The following is a 23164-nucleotide window of genomic DNA, read 5'->3' on the forward strand; positions in this document are numbered from 1 at the left end:
TATAGTGGAACAGCCTATAAGAGGGGAGGTGGAGTTTGCAGTATGCAAGGGAACAATGCATTTGGCTTAAAAATACTGAGTGTTTTGGTTAATAAAGACACATCCTCAGTGAAAACATGAAAGTTTCACTGTGATATTTAAAAGCACAACATCCTCCCTGACTCTGGTGAATGTGCCAGCATCTATGGGGCTGGCACATGAATCCATTCTTCTAATTGACCAAAACCAAATAAAAGAGCTGGAGCTTTGGTCAAAATACAAACAGCGGTTACTGGGAAATGACATCAAAGGTGCCAAAGGAAGATTCCTGACGAGGCTTCCTACCACATGAGCCAGTCCACCTGGGGCAGGATGGCTCTCAGAGGCACCAGGCTAACAGGAAGCCTTGGGCTTTGGAAAAAACAAACCAACACCCCTGGCCTCTGATGAATATGAAGCAATTGTTCTTACCTGGGAGAGATTATCTGGAGCCTCCAGCCGGGGTGGGGAAACCTTCCCAAGGTGGGGAAACCACAGCGGGTTCTTAGGCAAGTAAGTACAGAGGCCTGCAAGCACCGCGACTGGTGGCATGGCAGAGCGCAGTTCTGCAGGGACATTGTGGTGCTAATGACCACAAGATGGGTACCCAAGGAGCACCCAGTGGAGCTCTCAGACACAGAAAATAGGATGGAGTCCTCATCTAAGGAAGCCAGGAGGCCAGGGGGAAATAAGCCTCTCGAACTGTACCATGGAGCAAGGTACCTACTCCAGAAGGATCAGGAGGGATCACAACACAGATGAAGCCAGGACTTAAGAATAACGTTTCTTTCATTTTTAATTGGCACCAATTTACAAGTTGGTTGGATTTGTTTTGATTTGCTTTTTAAAAGTGTTTTCCATCATCATTTGAAAGACTGCCAAATACCAGTGGACAATGTCAGAGAAAAGACTGATTCTGGAAGCTCCAACCATGAGTACCCTAAACTGAAAGTCAGGTCTCCACTCTCTCCCAGGGGCAATTATCTCCCTGAGGCAGCCATTGCTCCCTCCCCTTCAAAGGAAAAGCCTCAGAAGACCTTAGCAAGACTCATGTGGTTAGGGTAACCACTGGGGGTTTGGGTTCCATTTCACAGATTCAGAGCAGAAAACTAGATTTCCCCTGGTACAGAGATACCATAATCTTTTCCACCCACGAGAAATGAGCCATCTGCCAACTTGGGAAATACAAGTGCAGCAGACCAGCATGGTATGAATGATATGTCCCTTGGCAAAGGTTAAAATACCTTCAAACATAAGTTCAGTGACCAGTCTCAAGTTTTGTACTTCATAGGAAATAGAAATGACACCTGTGAAAGGACATCAAAGGGGTTTCTGTGACATTCCTTCCCTTTAAATGGGACTGGGCAGTGGTGTACTGGTGAACCAGCTTTCTGGAATAAAAGCCCTGATGGGCAGATTCTGCCAATTCCTGTGGTGTAAAGACGTTGTGGCCGATTTCAAGTTATCAAAGTTGAACAACCAGCTAACAAAATTCCTATTTAATAATCAGCTGTGGAGTGTCAGTAACACTGGCTCCTGTGTGTCACTGGGACTGGATGTGACAGACAACCATCTTTCAGGATGAGTTCTCAGCAAGGTTTAAATTGGGGTTGACTTATAACCTACTCTCTACTAGACAGATTGGTTGGATATTGACATCAAGGGCAAGAGGTCAACATACTCATCATCCAATGAGAGAAAAGACATAACCATGACTTTAAGAATCCTGTGTCTCTTGGACAAAGTAACACAGTGTGAGCTTAACACTAAACTTAGTAATTTTAGTAGTAGTGCCTAGGCTTTTAGAAAGTTCTAGATGCAGCTCTGTGGTTATACTAATCTTAGGACTAAACCCCTCACTTTCACCCCTCGCGAAGAGAACTAAGAGCTCCCTCTCCTTTGGAGCAGTCTTGAAATGTTCAGGAGTAAATAAAAAGCCCTCTTCAAAGTGTTTATTAAGAAATGGAAACAAACCAAAAAAATGCTTTAAAAACTGTATTTGTACAAGATAAATAGTTTTTCTTTCAGGTATCAGTTGCAAGTTTCTATGTAACATAACTGACATCAACATTCCAAGATGAACTGACTCTCATGTAAACACTGCTCCACTTAGAAGAACAAAAATAAAGAAAGGTTTAAAAAAATCTGTGGGCAATGGGGAAGGAGGAATCACTGGCCACTTGCAAACTGCCACTTCACTGCCAACTTTTATCCAAGGAAACCAATTTTTTCAAACCCTGCCAAACAGTTTAAGAGCAAGGTGTTCCCTGAACTAGCACAGAATCAGACAAGCCGAAAGCCATGGGAGGGGACTGGTGACGAGGAGGGGGGAAGTAAGAGCAGGGTTGTGAAGCTGAAATACACACTGAGGGAGCCAGACCCCAAGCAGGAAATTCTGTCCCACGCACTTCATGAAGAATGAACGTTCATCGTCTACATTCAAGCTGACGATGGGCCCAAGAGCGGATATGTCGCCTATTTACAATTCCACAAGAGTGAGGAGTCTGAATGGCTGAGGGAGGCAATGATGGCCAGAGAGAGGAGACAGATGAGAACACCACCAGCATATTCTAAGCAATGTGGGGAAGGAAGCTCAGCTTCCTCGTAAATTCTTGGGACTGAGTACTTGGCTACTGAGAAAAGAAACATGTCAAGGAATGAACATAAAGAACCGAGTCTTGAGAGCGAGAAAGGCTGTCCAATTACAAGGAGGAAAGGAATCCAGGAAGCAAACAAAGCTGGGAGCAGAAGGAGGGCTTGGAAGGGGAGCCCTGGAAGAGAGAGATGAAGTGCAAGGTGAGCTGCTAAAGGCTTTGGGAGCAAAGCACAACAAGCCCATCAAGACCAACCACGCCCCACTGGCACCCTCAAGAGCACAGAGACACTCTCCTCAGCCAGACTGAATTGGAAACAGCACACACCAGGGCTCAGAGCTACAAAGGCAGACTGGTGGGAACAGGGAGGCGTGGCAATCTAAGGAAAAAGTAGCACCTGCTGGATGCCAGAAGCCTGAGAGACCACAGCAACCTAAGAGGTTAACAGCCCCTCGGGCCTTGATCAGGACCCCCAGGTTCAGGTTTGGACTCATGTGCCCGGTTTCAAATGTAACCAAAACAGAGGCCAATTCGGAGGTGAGACAGCAATGTCTCAAGAGGGCTATTTTCTTTCTCTTTATCAATACATTTGATTTTCAAGGTGCTCCTTGTGGAAACAGACAAACACATTTCCTCAGTCCCTCCATTAGCAGGATGTGGGTTTCACAATTTAGGAGACTGATCCAAGTTTGGTTAAGTTTGGGAAGCCTTCCATATTTGGGTGACTGGCCCACAGAGATGGAAGTCTTTTAAAAAGTGGTTTTACAAAGGGGTCAGGCCTATCCCATTGCTTTGCCCTGGATGAAGCACGGCCACATACGCTGGGCTGCGTGGCTGGTGGGGACTCTCAAAGCAGCAGTGAAAATGAGAAACGCCCTGCACTTGGATAGAACAAAGCTGGCAAGTGCTGGACCGAGTGGGAGGGGCATTCTCGGATCCCAATGTGGGACCTGATCCCAGGACCAGAATATATTTATTCCACCTTTACCATGGTTCCAAAACCGCCCCTCTCTGTCAGGGAGACACCCTCGCTCAGGTCAGCTAAGTTGGTCAGGCTGGCGCCATGGGCCCCATCGAGCACCTCGTCGTACTGCTCCAGGCTCCTGTGGGCTTCCTGCTGGCTTTCGTGCAGCTGGGCAAGTTTGCTTCTTGCCTGCACAACAAAGACATCACTTGCATCAAGTGGCATTTAGGGAAAAATTCTCAAGTGAGACATGTTTTTCATATAACCCTGAGCAACTCGTGTGGGTAACTAAATTACCCATCTATAAGGAGTAGGTGACCCCTGTCACCATATTTACAAGAAGTGAGAACCCTCATAAACCAAGACAAGGTCCTTCTCATGGCCCCAGAAGACCTCTCTGTATGCCCAGCCCCTGAGAGAGGCATGAGTTCAAACAAACATTTGTCAATTCTAAACAAACTGAAATTAGACAAAACCCAGATTCACAATCTGTTCAAAGTAATACTCTCTTTTATAGGGTTTTTATTACCCACTTGTTCCTCCTTGTCCTGGAGGAGACGTGTGAGGCCCAGGAAAGGAAGACAACCTATGAGGTCAGGCAGACCCAGGCATTTACTTTAAATGTCTCGTACACACGGCATGACCTCAGGCTGGTGACCTAACCTCTCTGTTCCCTCTTCTCCAAAGTGAACCATTGGAAATCATAAGTAAGACAGAGTCTGGCAGGGTGGGCATTAATAAATAGCAGTTACTGTTATTATCATTATCATTATTATTAATAACATACTCTTATATCCTGGCTCCTATGAAGATTTTACAAATTCTAAAAATATTTAATATAATCCTACAGATGTTAACAAAACACAATTTAGTTATTAAATCCCCCCAGTACATGTTTGTGATAAATTTTTGTCTGTAAACTGTCAAAGAGAACAAAAGTTCTATTTAGTTAAGAAAGGAAGCACAGCCCCTGGCTGGTGTTGCTCAGTGATTAGAGTGTTAGCCTGCACACCAAAGGGTCTTGGGTTCAATTCCTGGTCAAGGGCATGTACCTGGGTTGTGGGTTCACTCCCGCCCCTGGTCAGGGCACATGCAGGAGGCAACCAATCCATGTGTCTCTCATATCGATGTTTCTCTCTCTCCCTCTTTCCCTCCCTTTCTCTTTGAGGAAGCAATGGAAAAAATGTCCTCAGGTGAGAATTAACAAAAAAAAAGAAAGGAAGGAAGGAAGCACAAATAGCCATTTCCATACTGCTGAGGGCACACATAACCCCCATTTTGTACGAGGGAGACCCAAGGGCCAGCAGGGAGTGCTATGGCTGTCGCACATAGTGGGCAGGAAAAGAGCTCTCCCTCTGCTGGTAAGCAGCGCTGGAGGCCACATGGCCTTCACATCAGAGCAGGACAGGGAGGGGCTGCCCAGGAAGCTTGAAGACCTGAACAGGGCGCTGCATTCAACAATGCTCATTATAGGTTGGGGCCTCCTCAATGTAATAGTCTTCAAATTGCATGGGAACAGAGAGGCACTGGACATGTCTCCCACACTCATGCTTATGGGAGAACCAGGCTGATGAGATCATTTCCTGAACCCAAGGCTCTCTCCCAGTGAGCCATTAATTTAATGCCCTTCATTCTGCCCCTGCCCACTCAGGCAGGGAAGGGAAAAGAGTGAGACCAAAGTCAGCATGATGCTAGAACACACACCAGGGGTTCTCAGCAATTAACCTCCAGGTGGCAGGACGCTAGTGAAGTGAGTGAGAGCAAAGGGAACAAGAGGCCTCAGGGCAGACACTTGGCCCCGCCAGTCAAACAGCTCATGGCAGCTGCTCTGCTTGGCAGAAAACCCTAGGCCTTGGTAGGGCCTGCTCCCAGGGAGATACCTGGTTGATTTCATCTTGTGTGGACTTCAGAGACTTGATAATGGTTTCCAGTTGAACCTTTCCAGCCTGAATGCTCTGCTCCAGCTGCGTCTCTTCCTGCTGCAGCCGGTTCAGTTCCGATTTGGCCCGGTTCAGGTCGTCCTCCTGGGACTTCAGGTCAGATTCCTGAGACTGGATCTGGGTCTTCAATGAGGAAATCTGAAATAAGATGAAATATGGCTCCAAAGGGAGAATTCTTAGTTCACGGTTTTTGAACAAGCTAAGCCAGGGAGGCCAGACACCTGACTTCCTCACGGCCCTCTACACCCAAAACAAAGACAGAAACAACAAGGCAGACATGCTCACCCATGTGACTAACAGAAAGTCACGTTGGGATAAAGAGGAACTCAAGCTCAAGCTCGAACAAACACAGGCAATCTGTCCTAGTGGTTGAATGTCCCCATACGAGGCCTAAGAGGGTTTTATAATCTGCTGAGGCTAGGGCCTCCCTGGTTGTAACAAGCAGGTAGGATAGCAGAGGAAGGAGAGAGGTGTGCTGGACTCCCATGCTGTCAGGCGCGGGCCAGGGTAGGTTGTTCCTGGGGATCAAGGAACAACACATAGGTTCCTGGGGATCAAGGCTGATCTCTCCTCAACTTGGCAAGTGAGACTGAGGTCAAATCCCAAATGTGTAAACATTTTTCCAAATGATATGTCCAACTACTCTATCAAACCAGCAGGGTTCTTCACATTGTGTTTCAAGGTCATCGTGAGCTTGGAGAAGCCCTTGGGAAGCTCCCTCCCCATGCTGGACTCCAGCGGGACTCACCATCTGAGTCTCATCCTGGCACTTCTGCCTGACGTCACTCAGCATGTCTCGGAGTTTGGCCTTCTGCTGGTCCATTTCATCCAGGCGGTCCTGGGCATCCTGTTTCTGAGCTTCCAGCTCTTGTAAACTGCTTGTTTCCCGGTCTAAGTCATTTTGTAATTCCTAGGGAAGGGTTGTGTGAATTTACTTGAGACTGGTGAAAACGAGCCATGCTGATATAACAGGTTACAGCCTGGGCTGGAGCCCCTGGACATCTGTGCTCGGGGTGGCACCCTGCACACACCCACTGTGAATGTGTGCATCTCAGCTGGGTGACTTGGCTCAATCTCTCATTAAGTCCCTTCAGCAAATATTTACCGATGGCCTAAGAGAGGCCAGGCACCGGGAGAGGGGCTGGGTCCCTGATGAAAAGAGCTCTCCAGGGACCTATGGCTGGGGGTGGGCAGGAGACAGGAGACATCTAAACACAAATGAACTGGGATGAAAGGCACGAAGAGACAGCATGGGTGCTGGTGGAGTCACGGGGGGTATGGGGAGACCAGACTGATGCTACATGGGTGGAGAAGACCCCAGTGGAAGTACCACTTAGGATGGACCCGAAGAACAAGCAGGTGGCAACCAGAAAAAGAGGCAGGAATGTGACCATGTTATCTCAGTCATGCCCCGTGTTCACCAGTCTCAAGTAAATTCAAAGATCCAATACAGAGGCCTGGTGGAAGGGGCCAGGGAGCTCCAAGGGGTGTGGGGATGTCCATTCCAGTGGAGCAAAGGGAAGCAGGATGAGGGCGGCAGAGGCTGCCTGGCTTCTGCAGTGGGAAGCCCCTGGAGACTGTTCAAATGCGGGCGTGGGACCTGCTGACTCTCCACTGCTAAAGCCCCTCCAAGTCAGTCATATCTACAGAGATGGCCAGTCCAGGAATCCTTGGCCCTGACAACTGCACTCCTGGGAAAAGCATCCTAGAAGTATATGGAACATGTGACAACATAAACATCTGTAACAGCAAAATCATCAACAATGCAAATTCAACCAGGCAGGGCTGGCTGATGACTTACGGTACAGCCCACTCAAGGGATCTCAAGTTCCCAGTTACAATGTGAAATGAACAAGGTGCGCAACAGAGCACATGTGTTTTGCACCCTGGCATTCGTGCAAACAGGAAGGGGAGAATATGCATAGCTGTCTCTCCTTAAACATGCACAAGGGAAGGCCTCCTGGGAGCAAATCCACTGCATCCCTGGAGACCAAAGGGGACAGGAGGCTCTCATCTTTGATTTTCAACCAGACAAGTCCAATGGAATGTCTTATCTATCTGAAATAGGATGGCAGAAGAGAATGTAGCCTGAGGAGCCAACAGAGGGAGCCAGGACGGTGGGCAGAGGGTTCAGGCTGGGTCCAGGGAGAGGTGACAGTGGCCTAGGCAAGGTGGTAGCTGTGGACTCAAAGAAAGGGGTGAATTTGAGGATCTCTAGTGGGGGTGAGGAAGGACAAGTGGTAAGGCTGATCCCCAGGGCTGGCCAGAGCTGCAGGTGGCTGATGCCTTTTCAGGACAAAACCAGAAGACTGTGCATGGTCTCCCTCTCCCTGCCTTGAGGACAAGAACATCTCGGCTCTCTCTTCTTTCAACAGGCAAAATGCATCTCTGAGTTATTTTGGAGAGCTGCGTTCTCTACTCCGCAGTCTCCCTGCCCCTGACCTTTAATTCAAAGAGCACATCTCAAGTCTGACACGTTTGGGAGATAACACAGAATGTCTGAAAGGGGGTTGGTGGTGGAGAGTCGGGGTGTAGGTTTACCACATCTGAGGGAAGGACAGGTGATGGGGGAGGGGGAGACGAAGTGTGGCAGCAGGTGGCCAACAGCCTAGGCATGTCAAAGAATCTGGGCTTTGTTCCGAAATGGATAAGGAGCCATTAAAGAGCATTGCAGAGACAAAGACTCATCAGCGCGTTTAGGAAGGGCACTGGGGTCACAGTGGGGGAGGTGTCTGAGCAAAGACAGAACAGAAATAATGCAGACAACCCACAGACTCAATGAAATCCCCACCAGAACCCCAACTGGCTTCTGTGTAGAAACTGTCAACAGATTCCAAAATTCATAAGGAAATTCAAGGGATCCAGACTAACCAAACGATCTTTTTTTTTTTTTGAATATATGTTTCTATTGATTTCAGAGAGGAAGGGAGAGGGAGAGATAGAAACATCAATGATGAGAGAGAATCACTGATTGGCTGCCTGGCAGCCCCATACTGGGGATTGAGACCGCAACCTGGGCATGTGCCCTGACAGGAATTAACCATGACCTTCTGGTTCATAGGTCAACACTCAACCATGGAGCCAGTCTAACCAACAAAATCTGGAAAAAGAAAAACAAAGTTGACAGACTCATACTTTTTTATTTCAAAACTTACCACAAAGCTTCAGTCATCAAGACAGTGTGGTACTGGCATAAGGAGAGATATATATAGAGGTCAATGGGATAGAACTGAGAGTCCAGAAATAAACCCACATGTCTATGGCTAATTGAATTTCTGATGAGTGCCAAGACCATTCAGTGGGGGAAAGAATAGCATTTTCAACTAAGAGCACTGGGACAACTGAATCTTTACATACAAAAGAGTGAAGCTGGACCCTTACCTCACACCATATATAAAAATTAACTCAAAATAAGTCAAAGAGCTAAAACTATAAAATTCTTAGAAGAAAACATGGGATAAATCTTAATGACCTTGGGCTTGGCAGTGGGTTCTTAGATGTAACACCAAAAGCAAAAAAAAAAAAAGGAATAAAAGAACTGAGCTTCACAAAAATTTAAAACTTTTGTACTTCAAAGGATACCATCAAGAAAATGAAAAGATGCCCTAGCCAGTTTGGCTCAGTGGACAGAGCATCAGCCTGTGGACTGAAGGGTCCCAGGTTCGATTCCAGTCAAGAGCACATGCCTGGGTTGCAGGTTCGATCCCCAGCCCCAGTAGGGTTGTGGCGCATGTGGGAGGCAACCAATTGATGTCTCTCTCTCCCTCTCTCTCCCTCTCTGTCCCCCTTTTTTCCCTCTCTTCCATTCTCTCTAAAATCAATGGAAAAAATATCTTTGGGTGAGGATTAACAACAATAACAAAAAACACACAAAAAAGAGGCCAGACACAAAAGACCACTTGGTGTATAATCTCATTTATATAAAATGTCTAGAACAGGCAAATCCATAGAGACAGAAAGCAGATTAGTTCTCATGGGCTGGGGGAGGGGGATGGAAAGTGATGGCTAATGGAATAAGGTTTCTTTTTAGAGTGATGAAAATGTTCTATAATTGATTGTGGTGGTGGTGGTTGTAGAACTGTGTGCATATACTAAAAACCACTGAATTATACAATTCAAATGGGTGAATTATATCTCAGTAAAACTGTTGATACAAAAACAAAACAAAAAGATGCCGCAGGCCCTCACCAGCACAGTAGTGGGTAGCAAAGGAAATTGAGCTAAGAGATGCCCAGGGCAGGATGAGGGAGGGAGGTGACGTGAACAGCTCTGTGGGGGCTGAGGCTGAGCTGAGCTTTTGCTGCTTAAAACCAAACATAAACTGACTTGAGTGGAACAAAGGGCTCCCACTCCACACTGGGCCCTGACCCACAGCTGTGCCAGCAGGTGTGATGCATGATATCCTGGCCTGACCCATCTGGGAAAAGGCAACAGGAATGAAAGGTAAACCTGTTTTCATAGAACTGTAAGAAAAATATACTGTTCTGTCCCTGACCAAGGAGCTGCCATCATTCTAGCCAGCTTACAAAGGAGGCCTCCAAAGAACTGGGCTGGCCTGGCTAGAATTAGGCTTCCTCCCAGCTGGGGAGGGGGGGGGTCTATCAAGGTGCACATGTACCCAAGTGTCATAAAGCTGGCAGGGGTACGCTGTTGGAGCCCACCAGTAGGGGCTCCAGGGGGTCTCACCATGCCTGCCACAGACCAGAGGGGACAGTAGCTGCAGGACTTTAGATTGAATATCTGCAAAGACCCAATGGCTTTCTCAGAATTGGCTGGGAGCAGATGCCGGAGACCCAGTGACTGGTTTCCTTGGTAGTTAAATGACATTACAGCACCCAGATCCTCAGTGATCAGAATGCTTAGGCAATGCGGTGGGAAGGGAGAACCACTCAGGCTGGGTTAAGACATGAGGGAGCCCTAGCTGGTTTGGCTCAATGGATAGAGCATCGGCCTGTGGACTGAAGGGTCCCGGGTTTGATTCCTGTCGAGGGCACATGCCCAAGTTGTGGACTTGATCCCCAGTAGGGGGCGTGCAGGAGGCAGCCGATCAATGATTCTCTCTCATCATTGATGTTTCTATCTCTCCCTCTCCCTTCCTCTCTGAAATCAATAAAAACATATTAAAAAAATATGCAGAGAGAGTGAGAAACCAGTGAAGAAGGGTCTGGACACAGTAGAGTGTGAACCAATGAAAGTCCTAAAGCTGAGTAGACACATCCACCCCACCCTGTCTGCAGACTGCAGCTATGACAGAGGACATTTCTCACAGGGCCAGTGGACAGGCATCAAGTGCCATCCACCCCATGTCTCATAAAGTTCCAGCCCCTCGTGGGTAAATGCAGGGAATAGGTAGAAGGATTGTGAGCCTGACTTGGCTTCCCCTAGCCCAGACTCAGGTCCCCACCCTAAGAGGTGGCCCAGAACAAACCAGCCACTCATGTAGCACACACTGGGACCAAATGCTGGTCTCAGCTCTATGCAGAGCAGCCCATGCACTGATCCTCCCTGCCAGCTAGAGATGAAGGCTGGGAAGCTAAGCCACCCATCCATGGTCACCAAGGTGGGATGTGGTGGACTGGCATCCTGATTGCTCCACTGTGCTCCTCCGTCCCCCAGCTCTGAGTTCAAAGCACTCAAGAACCCCACGCAGAGCCAGTCCCAGCTCAGGGACCCATGGCCAACTCAAGTCCTCTCCCAGGGACAGTGCCTTCTCTCTGCATTCACACCTGGGACGTTGCAGGAACTTATGTCTCTTCAAGGGTGTAGTTCCCAGGTGCTGACCATTTTGCTCCTGGTGCAACCTCCCCTCTGCTCATTGAATAGCTGAGTTGGCCCCAAGTGAGTACTGAGCATGTGCCAGACCCCATGCTCCAGCCCCACAACCCAGAAGAGTACAACACTCATTACCAATGTCACACAAAGCCCAGAGACATTAAATTAAGTAACTTGTCCAAAATCAAGCTACTAAGGAGAGCCGAGTTTGAGCCCAGGTAGTTAGACAATCCCAGTCTCTGCCATCACCACCACCCACTCCACTAGGAAACACTTGGAGCAAGAATGTTCTAAGACAGGTTAGAGGCCATTGTCTGAACCTCACAAATTCAGGCTGATTGAAAGAAGCCAGACACAAAAGACCACATGTTATACGATCCTATTTATATAAAATGTCCAGAACAAATTCATAAAGACAGTCCGGCCAGTGTGGCTCAGTGGTTGAGTGTCAACCTATGAACTACATGGTTCGATTCGCGGTCAGAATACATGCCCGGGTTTTGGGCTCGATCCCCAGTGGGGGGCATGCAGGAGGCAGCCAATCAATGATTCTCTCTCATCAATGATGTTTCTACCTCTCACTCCCTCTCCCTTCCTCTCTGAAATCAATAAAAAATATACTTATAAAAGTAAATAAAAATATTTTTTAAAAATCCATAGAGACAGAAAGCAGATTAGAGTCTTCCAGGAAAGGGGAAATGGGGAGTGACTACCAATGGTTATGAGGTAACTTTTTGGGGTGATGAAAATATTCTAGGATTAGAGATGATGATTAGGCTAAGAACCACTGAATTATACACTCCAAAATAGTGAATTTTACATTATGCAAATTGTATATCTCAATAAATTTTTAAAGCCCCTGTCTATGATTATAGGGAACTTAAGAAAATTCACTTGGAAACGCCCACAGAGCTCCAATTCCCAGTGAGTGCAGGGCCACTTTCCCCATGACCCCATCCTGCCACCACTGACGAAACTCCCTGCCCTGCATTTGACACAGGACAACCTGACGAGAAGGTGCACCATGCTTACCTGCACCTCGTTCGTTTTCTGTCTGATGGCCTCTTCCTTTTCTCGAATGTCTTGTTCCAGTGTGTATTTCTCCCTGAGTGTTTAAAGATATTTCATGAAAGCACAGAGTAAGTTAACTGTCACCACAGTGCAGATTCTCCACCTGACTTCTCAAGACCCAATTCCAGCCCTAGCTGCTTTGGCTCAGTGGATGGAGCGTCGGCCTGAGGACTGAAGGGTCCTGGGTTCGATTCCGACACGGGCACATGCCCGGGTTGTGGACTCAATCCCCAGTGGGGGGCGTGCAGGAGGCAGCTGATCAGTGATTCTCTCTCATCATTGATGTTTCTGTCTCTCTTTCCCTCTCCTTTCTTCTTTGAAATCAATAAAAATACATTTAAAAAAAAAAAAAAGGACCCAATTCCATCCATCCCTATGGAAACCCACGGAAATCTAGGAATGATGCCAGGGACCATTTGCCCTAGGTCAGTGGTCAGCAAACTGCGGCTTGCGAGCCACATGCGGCTCTTTGGCCCCTTGAGTGTGGCTCTTCCACAAAATACCACATGTGGGCGCGCATGTACAGTGCGATTGAAACTTCGTGGCCCATGCGCAGAAGTCGGTATTCTGTGGAAGAGCCATACTCAAGGGGCCAAAGAGCCACATGTGGCTCGCGAGCCGCAGTTTGCCGACCACTGCCCTAGGTGATCCCCTCGCCTGAAAGCATGGGGAAAACCTGTGGATGCGATAAGGCATCACTCCCACTGTGGACCTGAGAGCCCTTTAAAGCAAAGGATTTTCAAAGAGGGAGTCAGAGTGATGCCCATGGTGAGGAGGACTTTAAAGACTGATGTTTCGGGAGCGAAGGAGAACAAGCGAGCACCCTTGACCTTGGCTCTGTCAGACCCTGACCAGGGAGCCCAGGCAAGCCCCTTGGGACTTCTGATCCATAGAGCTGTGCATTAATAAATATGTGATATTTTAAGCTGTTTAATCTTCTTCAAATCCTATATTCACTCGATCACTGAATAGAGAGCATCTACTGCTTGGAAGCACCGAGGGCTGAGGACCTGGGGACACACCACCAGAGGCTCCTACCCTCATGAAGCTCACAGTCCAGTGGGAAGACAGGTGACAAATCAATGCACAAATGAATACAATCTAAGGGCCACAAAGTAAACCCAACAGAATAAGGAAAGGAAAGTGCTCTTCAGGGAGGTGGTCTGTGAATGGCAGACATGGTGGAAGAACGTTCTAGACAACATGAAGAGGAAAGCAAAGCTTGGCTGGGGGAGCCATGGAGAGAAATTTGAAGATGCAAGTAGGGTGGGGTTTAGAGGCTGGCAGCAAAAAGTGGTAGTGACGCCCTAAGTGGTTTGGCTCAGTGGACAGAGCATCAGCCTGCGAACTGAAAGGTCCCAGGTTCGATTCCAGTCAAGGGCATGTACCTTGGTTGCAGGCACATCCCCAGTAGGTGTGCAGGAGGCAGCTGATCAATGTTCCTAGCTCTCTATCTCTCTCTCTTCCTCTCTGTAAAAAATCAATAAAATATATTTTTTAAAAAGTGGTAGTGAGGCTCCCGGGTCCCAGGGCTGCCCCCAGCTAACCCCTAGCAGGAGGCTGTGGTTGGCCACTATGCACACCAGGTGCTCAGTGGGGCCCTGCCTGTCTCCTCAACTGCACAGAGCTATCAACCCCCGGTGGCAGAAACCAGTCTCATTCTTCTCCTTACGGATTGAACATTTGTGCCCCTCAAATTCATATGCTGAAACCCCAACCCCCAAAGTGATGGTAATAGGAGGATGGAGGAGCCCTCATGAACAGGATTAGGGCCCTTATAAAAAAGACCCCAGAGAGCTCCTTCATCCCATCTGCCATGTGAGGGCACAGAGAGAAGATAGCCATCTATGAACCAGGAGGCAACCTCACCAGACACCAGACCTGCTGGTACCTTGATCTTGGAACCTCAAGAGGTAAAAGTGTTTTTAAGCCCCACAGTCTACAGCAGTTTGCTGTATGCACTAAATCACTCTTATTGTGCCCAAAGGGGCTGTCTCGGTGGCAGGAACATCACTGGCCAATGCACCCTGCCAGCACTTGCACAAGAAGGCCTTCTTTAGGACATTCTGCCAGATATGAAACAACGGTAACCATCTGAATATTCGTTTCCAGAAGCCTAAGAACTACCTAACAATGTCCTTTTTAGACCCAACCCATTATGATTGGATCACGTTGTAAAGGGAGAGGCAGCAGGTGTCGCCACAACCCCCACCAGCAACAGCTTGCTGAGTTCATCTCAAAGCTGCCATCTGGGGCTACTCCAGGCCCAGCCTCCTGTAGATAGATGCTCTTACTGGCCTCTCACCTTCAGAGGGAACACTCCTGCTGTCAGAGGCTGCACAGCTGTAGAGGCTCCCCTGGCCTGACTTGGACACTGATGCCCCTCCTAAGACCCCAACCCTTGCTTTATAGGACCCTATGCTCCTCCACCTGCTGTCCTGATTAACAGCCTGATGGGGCTCTAGGACACTGGCCTCCGCCTTCACAGACCCTCTCCGCCTTGCGAGGTTGATTGATCTCCGGTTTGGAGGACACAGCCCCTGGAACTAGGGGGAGAACGGGGGCCATCCTCTGGACTGAGCATGAAGGGGAGTCTGGCTTCTGCAGGCAGTCCAGGCTCAGGCTTTGTGACCCACCCAACCAGTCCCACCTGACATCTGACCTGCCTTTGCTTTCTCAGGGCTCTGAGAGGGTTAGAAGCCACTCACACATACCTCTGTAGTTGAGGGCCCCCAGCTGTGAGTGGAATCCAACCCACTCTGGCAAAATACTGCCATTTTATTTTTGTATAAATACAGGGGGTGACAAAAGTAGGCTTACAGTTGTTCCTATGGAAAAAAATACAATCCTATATAATAAAAGCCTAATGTGCTAAGTATCCGGTCATCTGGTTGGCCGTTCAACCAATCAAAGCATAATATGCTAATGATATGCTAAGGCCGCTCAACTGCTCACTGTGACCTACACTGACCACCAGGGCAGACGCTCTGACCGGTAGGTTAGCTTGCTGCTGGGGTCCAGCCAATCGGAACTGAGCAAGAGGAGCCAGACACACCCCGGAGCCCTCCTGCTGTCCCTCCACAGCTGGCCAATCTCCCATGTCCCTCCCCGGCCCTGAGAGTGCACTGGTGGAGTCCCTCGGCCTGGCCTGCGCCCTCTCCCAATCTGGGACCCCTCGGGGATGTCAGAGAGCCGGTTTTGGCCCAACAACGGAACAACCAGTCGCTATGACACGCACTGACCACCAGGGGGCAGACGCTCAACACAGGAGCTGCCCCCTGGTGCTCAGTGCACTCCCACAGGGGGAGCACCGCTCAGCCAGAAGCCGGGCTCATGGCTGGTGAGTGCAGTGGCGGTGGCAGGAGCCTCTCCCACCTCCGTGACAGCGCTAAGGGTGTCCGACTGATGGCTTAGGCCCGCTCCCTGTGGGAAGCGGGTCTAAGCCGTCAGTCAGACATCCCCCAAAGGCTCCCAGACTGTGAGAGGGCACAGGCCGGGCTGAGGGACCCCCCACAAGTGCATGAATTTCATGCACCAGGCCTCTAGTAAGTAATAATACAAGAGTAAACTCTGTTTTGCATACTCATAACTATAAACCTACTTTTGCCCCATCCTACAAGTGCTCTCTTTCCCATGGAGGACAAAGTGTTTCTGGCCCTTCTGCTCACTGTCCCTAAGTAAGGAAAGTGCCCCCTTTCCCAGAATTAACTAAAAAGAGGATGCAGCCTGGCTGGTGAGCTGTTCAGTGGTTAGAGCGTTGGCCCACAAACTGAAGGGTCTCAGGTTCAATTCCTGGTCAAGGGCACGTACCTGGGTTGCAGGTTCAAGCTGCAGCCCCGGTCAGGGTGCAAGCGGGAGGCAATCAATCGATGTGCCTCTCTCACATTGATCTCTCTCTCTCTCTCTCTTTCTCCCTCCCTCCCTCCCCCTCTCTAGAAATTAAATAGAAAAAATGTCCTCCAGTGAGGATTAACAAAACAAAACAAACAAAGAGGATGCAGTTCTGAAGAGGAACACAGGGACCTACAGGAAGTGGGCATATTTCTTTATGCCAGACTCTGAGAGTGCAACACCCTGTCCAAAGCCTTCATTCACATGTGGGGAAACCGAGGAATGGAGCTGGAGACCTGGACGTGAGGCCCCTCTAACAGTTTAGCTGTCAATCCTAAGCCACTAACTTGCCACCTGAGTCGCAGTCACTTTATGTGTCAGAGATAACAAGGCCTTTGGGGAAGGTGGAGGGAGGTGCCGGTGCTGCCTGGTTACCACCTGCCTGAGACCCCACAGCCCACTGGCTCCAACTGAAGACTCATATACTCAAGCTCATTAAGTCACTTCAGAAATGCAGGAGAATTTGTGTCCCTTTACTTCTGCTGAACAAACTAGGGATGGTCACTTTCCAGGAGTTTTTGAACCTCTCTCCAATACTTCTGATAGCGACCTGGGGTAGGTTTGTGTGAGATTCGGAATCTGAGGGGAAGAAGCCACTCTCACATACCTTTGTAGCTGGGCGATCTCTTGACTGATATCATCCAGTTCCTTCACACCAGTGAATTCCCCCGACCCAAGAGAACTTGAGCTGTCCTGGAACCAAATTCAGACACTCTTACATATTACCACACTGAACTCACCCCACAGCAGGGACTAGTAGGTCTTAGAATGAGGGATAATGTCATCTATGTCTCCCCCAACCCCCAGGCCTGAGAACTAACTGGGCATCCAGACACACCAGAGCCCCGTGGGGAAGACTCACACAGGCTGCCAGCGCCACCTGGTGGCGGGCTGTGGAAGAGATTCAAATACAACAGGGGTGTGCCAGTGGCTACTCACCGGGATAGGGGTGCCTCTCTCTGAGGGTGGGACCATGTCCGGCGAGAGGACCTGAGGGGGGTCGATGCCTTTACTGACCTTCTGCTGAATGAAATACATAGCTAATGCGAATTGGTCTTTGCTTAACTTTCCCGTTTGCCTCGTATCGGCCAGGGCCCTGGGAGAAATGTGGGACGCTAATTACACATCACAGGCTTCAGATTCAGGATTCACCTGGAGCAATGAGTACCAGTCACGGGACCCATGCTTTTAAAAACTGGATAATGATGATAAAAACAACAGGCCATAGTGCAACACCTTTTCTACTAAACATCCTACTCTGGGGATCAGTCCTGGCCTCCCACCCAGACACTGGTCAAGGAGGGGCTGGGGGCAGGAGGGGACTCCCTCCTGGCTATTTATCGTATAGTGGTGGTGGACACAACGGTCCAGGACAGAGCAGTCATTCCTATGGAAATGGAAGCTGAGCCAATGAGCACTCAGATCTTTAGCCAATTCCTGCGGCCCTGGGTCACTGAACGGCCTGGGACACTGGTTTCCAATGGAGACAATGGCAGCAACATTTTGGGTTGTCACTGTAAGGGGACGGGCCTGAAAAGCCCAGTAAGGCTATGCTGCACAGGACAGTCCCTCCCTGCTGAGGTGTCACTGCCCACATGGCCTTCTGCTGTCCTGGCAGACAGGCAAGGCAGCATATAAGCTCCATGACACCTCAGGAACCAGGAGCTGGCTGCTATGGGAAGGGAAGCCTTTCATGGTAAGGACTCGGCCTCCACGTCTTCCAGAAAGGTCTTCCCTTCATTCAGTCACTGCCCACTCACATGTAGCCTCTTTCCCACTGCGCGGAGTCACTGCAGAAATGAAATCATTTTCTAATGCACAGCAAGGAGAGCTGGGAATGTTGAGCAAACTCAGGCCCAAACATTGTCCGTGAACAGGGCCAGAGGGAGCATAGGAGCATGGAGACGGCTGAAAGTCGCTAATCAAGGCTCATTTTAAAGTCTTTGTTCCATCACAGTTTGAGGGCACAATTTCACTCTGCAACTACTTCTCGGTCTGCCTGAGAGGGCCAGCCTGCTGCACACCGAGCCCACAGCAGCTTAGGCTGTGCTTCTCTCCAGCACCTCCCATCTCTCAAGGGTCTCGGGCTCCAAGGCCACGTGTGGGTGCTGTCAGGTCCATGCTGGTCCTGGCACTGTGCTGACTGACCCGGCAGTAGGTGCTGTTAGGGGAAAGGCCTAGTCCCTGTTTTCCCTCTGCAACCCGTCTTGCCCTGTTCTCTCCTTTCAGTTACATCCCCTTCCACCGTCAGCTGCAGACTAACCTAGACTGTTGTCTCACTTTCCTAGCGGTGATTCTAGAACTCACACAGTATGCCCTTTCCCTTCACTCCCTATATGCAATCCTCTGCATTCCTTCTTTAATCCCAAAGGATTTATGCTTTAATTGTGTCATTTACATGTTGTTACACCACTTACAGGTTGGGGTATATGGTATAAATTTCTTCCCTTGCATTGTCCCTTTCAGTAATGATCGGGGCCTTTGACTTCTGTGTACGTCCATTTCAAGTGATAAAGGAGAGGTGTTTATTGGTTTCTACAAAGGGACACTGGATCTGAAGGGGCTGCAGCTGGGCCTCCCTCAGCTGGTTTGTGACCAACTTTGGGTGTCATGTGTTCCTGAGGATGGCATGGCCCACTTCCTGGGCAGAGGCCTCCCTTTACAACATGGAATTACTGCTCTACTTGGAGGACTCACTTCTCCAGAATTACATGAAAATTCTCTCCTTATAACCCCAAGTGAAGCTCCCGAAGGTCCTGAGCTCTGAGGACAAAGCTAAGAAGTGACTTTCAACACTGCCCAGTTACAAAAAGAGCCACCCCAGTGATGTGAACATGGCTCTGGCTGGCCCCAAAGGGAAGTGGGAGTGAGCCCTGCTCTTCAACCCAGCCCTGAGGTGCAAACCAGTCTCACCAACAGTATGCCCAGTCACTGTCCTGCAAAGGGCACCGTCTCTAGGGCAGGCAACTACAACCTTCACTGCCCAGGTTGGCCCTGCTGGAGCCTTGGGGGTTCTTATTGCATATTCCCCGACAGGTGGCCAAGTGCTTCCATCCCAAAAGACTGTGATGAAGGCTGACCTCCCGCTAGAATCAGCATAATCACTAGCAGGAACTGGTCTTAGCCATTCAAACAGGTCACCCCAGAGCTCTCTAGGGGAGCAGGACAGGAGACCCACCTGCTGAAGGACAGGCACGAAATATAGGGTCCAGGCCTTTATACCTATACCTTGCTCAGCCCCCATCAGCCTGGTGAGAATAAAGTAAGGGACAGACACAGAGGCCATTGCAGGGCTGAGGAGGCACCCTGACCATCCCTGACTGCCACACCCTCCTGTCCTACTTATCCTTCTGACCCTTCATACAGCACAGCCTCATTTCCACGGGGCCCCTTTGAGCCACCCACAGCCACTATAATCTTCCACAGAGCGAAGCCCAAATATTAAGGAGCAGATATCCGTCTATCTGTCCTTACCATATGTGTGCTAGAAGGTTCTGGTTGAGGCCAGAGTGCATGAAGATCTCCTTCACCTCCTGGCCGCTCACATAGCCATCCAGGTCCAGGTCGGTCTTCAGGAAAATCTCATCAAAGCGCATCTTGTCTGCCACTGGCACCACCCAGTTTACTGTTGGCTGAAAGGTGGTTTTTGTACAATGGTTAATCCTCAAGCTTTTCAACACCTACAAATATTCACTATTAAAGTGTTTTCACGTGTATTTTAGCAGAAAACCTTCCTCAGAACCCAATGAGCCAAGAGGGCAGACAGGCTCCCTGTTCTGTAAAAGGGGAAACTGAGACTAAGAGAGTTTATTGCCAACTCGGTCAATCTCACCCAGTGGCCAGCCTGTACCTCTCTGCACCCCATCACACCACCACTCTCCCCTTGCACTGAGAGGGAGGTAAAGACCCAGCTGTTGTCCACCAACAGCTCTTCCACCCCCACTGCCAAGGACACGCCAGTGATGTCCCAGAAGAGGCTTCAACTGTGTTGGGCAAGACCCTTCTGACCACCTACAGGAGACGGGAGATGGAAGGCCTGTCTCCTAAGAACTGGCCCAGCTCTCACGCCAGCCTTCCCGTCTGCCATCTTCTGTCTGCAAACCCTTCCCTGCAACTGCCAGGTGTGTCTCGATGCCCACAGTGCCAAGATTCTGTACTCCATCCTCTGTCCCTGCCCTGACTCTATGTGACACAGGAGTGCTCCTATGAGGTATCGGCATGTGCACAGCCCTGATGGGGGGCCTCTGACGAGCATGCCCAAGCCTCTCGAGGGAGAGCATTCTGGCAGACCAATGCAGTGCGACTTTGGCATCTGTGGAGCTTGGCCTCTCACACAGCCTGTTCAAGTTTACTCAAGAAGGACAAATGCGCCCTAGCCGGCTTGGTTCAGTGAACAGAGCAACGGCCTGCAGACTGAAGGGTCACGGGTTTGATTCCAGTCAAGGGCATGTGCCAGGTTGCGGGCTCGATCCCCAGTATGGGGCGTGCAGGAGGCAGCTGATGATCAGTGATTCTCTCTCATCATTGATGTTTCTCTCTCTCTCTTTCTCCCTCTCCCTTCCTCTCTGAAATTAATAAAATAAGTAAATAAATAAATAAAAAGGACAAATGCCACCAAGGGTGCTCTAGGACCCATGCGACTCCTAATTCAGGGGCTTCAAGGCCCCTTGGATGCTTGGGAATAGGCCTCTTCGATTGCTAATTCTGGATGTGTCACCTCTGACCTTCAGCACTCTCATGGCACCAAGTGCCACAGCATGGCAGCCCCTTTCTCTAGAGAAGTGTCTCCTCATCTGCCTTTCCTAACAGCCCCCTTCAGTGCCCTGATCCAGCAGCACCCGGTGCGAGCACCAGGAGCCCACGGAGCGAGGCTCGGAAGCCGGGCGCCACGTCGCCCAGACTGTTTCAGTCGGGGCTTCGGGCAATGACTTGGTGCAGCCAGGGACGGGTCGGAGACTCTTCAGGACCTATGGGCCCAATCCAAGAAGCAAGGGCTCCGACAGAGAGGATTCCAGCAGCAAGACAGACCTGCGTTTTATTTGCTACCTGATGTGAGTTGCAGGCTGCTTCCCATCTGCTGTGGGACACAGTCAGAAGAGATGTGCATACAGGAGCTCTAGTGAAGAAGAGGCTTGCTGTCTTAAGTGACTGGAGCAAACTAAACCTCAGATGCCAAGAAACCCAAGGAAAAAGTCACAGTGGGCCAGACAGGCTGAGCTGAGGGGAGAACGGTTTCTGTCTGGGACAACAAAAGTCCTGACGTTTGCTGCACAAACAGAATAACCTTGCTGCCTGATTTCTGGGGTATCGGGGCATGTCAAGAGCAAAATCCCGATGCCTGCTTGGCGACAAATCCATACAGGGCAGACTTCCCCTAGAGCTAGGTTTAAGCTGGCTCTGTAGCCGCAGGCCCCCAGTGAATGGGAATAGACCAGCCGTGGGCAAACTACGGCCCGCGGGCCGGATCCGGCCCGTTTGAAATGAATAAAACTAAAAAAAAAAAAAAGACCGTACCCTTTTATGTAATGATGTTTACTTTGAATTTATATTAGTTCACACAAACACTCCATCCATGCTTTTGTTCCGGCCCTCCGGTCCAGTTTAAGAACCCATTGTGGCCCTCGAGTCAAAAAGTTTGCCCACCCCTGGAATAGACCCTGGTGGCTGGAAGGAGCCTCACCCCACATCTGGCCATGAACAGGAACAGGTGGCCCTTGGGGAAGTCCCAGACAGGGCATCACTAACTTGCAGATGAGAGAAGTGGGGGAGAGGGAGCATGGTGACTGTGGGTCCCCCGAAATGCTCATTCTTGTATCTGATTCCTCCAGTTGGCCCTATTCCTGAAGGGGACACACTCTCCCACTTTTGAACCTAATGGCCACTGGTAAAATCAGTGTAGTTTAAGAACTCTTGGCAAGCCCTGGCTGGTGTTGCTCAGTAGTTAGAGTGTCGGCCCACGCACCAAAGGGTCTCGGGTTCAATTCCCAGTCAAGGGCACGTACCTGGGTTGCAAGTTTGATCCCCGAACCAGTGGGGCATGTGCAGGAGGTAATCAATCAATGTATCCCTCTCACATCTCTTCCTCCCTCTCTCTCTCTCTCTCCTCCCTCTCCTCCCCCTACCCCCACCTTCCACTTTTTCTAAAAATAAATGGAAAAAATATCCTCGGTGAAGATTAACAACAACAAAAAAGAACTCTTAGCAAGAATTTAGGAGACTAAAGGAGATGCTGGGTTGTCTTAGAAAACAACAGCTTGTGCAGGTCTAAGTGACCAGCCTCACCCCCTCTCTTTGTCCCCACCCTATTATCCCCTTGCTCACCCTGCCCTGGCCTGCTCCCTGTTTCTAGAACATACCAAGTGCTCCCACTTCAGAGCCCTGGAGCCCTGGCAGACTAGTCCTCTGATGGCTTCCTGTCATGCAGATTTTAGCTCAGACATCATCCTATCAGTGACTGTCCAGCTGGCCCCATCTGCAGAAGCATGCACTCCTATTCACCCAGACACTTCTAGGCCAGGCCCAGTCCTGGTTTCTCATGGCTGTCAGACCTTCCTTCGTTTATTGATTTACCTATCATTTGCCTTCCCATTAGGGAAGGGGCCTATCCCACAGTCACTGTGGCACCATCCAGGACCTCCAAAACACGCTGGGCATGGCTGGAGAGCTACTAAAGATATCTGGCTGGGCTGTCTAGACCAGTGATGGTGAACCTTTTGAGCTCGGCGTGTCAGCATTTTGAAAAACCCTAACTTAACTCTGGTTCCGTGTCACATACAGAAATTTTTTGATATTTGCAACCATAGTAAAACAAAGATTTATATTTTTGATATTTATTTTATATATTTAAATGCCATTTAACAAAGAAAAATCAACCAAAAAAATGAGTTTGCGTGTCACCTCTGACACGCGTGTCA

General features: G+C 49.5%; 1 protein-coding gene across 18 annotated transcripts in view; it reads right to left on the reverse strand.

Annotated features, from left to right (window-relative positions):
* The window catches only part of EPS15L1 (epidermal growth factor receptor pathway substrate 15 like 1), a 97558-nt gene that overhangs the window by 35725 nt on the left and 38669 nt on the right, over positions 1 to 23164 (reverse strand). For 17 of the 18 annotated variants that reach the window (XR_330431.3, XR_002831858.1, XR_002831859.1 and 14 more), the window contains 7 exons: positions 19725 to 19882; positions 17190 to 17346; positions 16858 to 16943; positions 12321 to 12393; positions 6265 to 6426; positions 5457 to 5654; positions 3601 to 3765 (listed from right to left, as the gene is read on the reverse strand). Coding sequence is in view for 15 of the 18 variants with exons in the window: in XM_023763279.1 (XP_023619047.1) it covers positions 3601 to 3765; positions 5457 to 5654; positions 6265 to 6426; positions 12321 to 12393; positions 16858 to 16943; positions 17190 to 17346; positions 19725 to 19882 (999 nt within the window). In the remaining 3 variants the exon portion in view is untranslated. The remainder of the gene's footprint in view (positions 1 to 3600; positions 3766 to 5456; positions 5655 to 6264; positions 6427 to 12320; positions 12394 to 16857; positions 16944 to 17189; positions 17347 to 19724; positions 19883 to 23164) is intronic. The other variant, XM_023763277.1, reaches the window with a different exon arrangement.

Source organism: Myotis lucifugus, unplaced genomic scaffold (genome assembly GCF_000147115.1).
Source record: "Myotis lucifugus unplaced genomic scaffold, Myoluc2.0 scaffold_280, whole genome shotgun sequence".
Classification (NCBI taxonomy): domain Eukaryota; kingdom Metazoa; phylum Chordata; class Mammalia; order Chiroptera; family Vespertilionidae; genus Myotis; species Myotis lucifugus.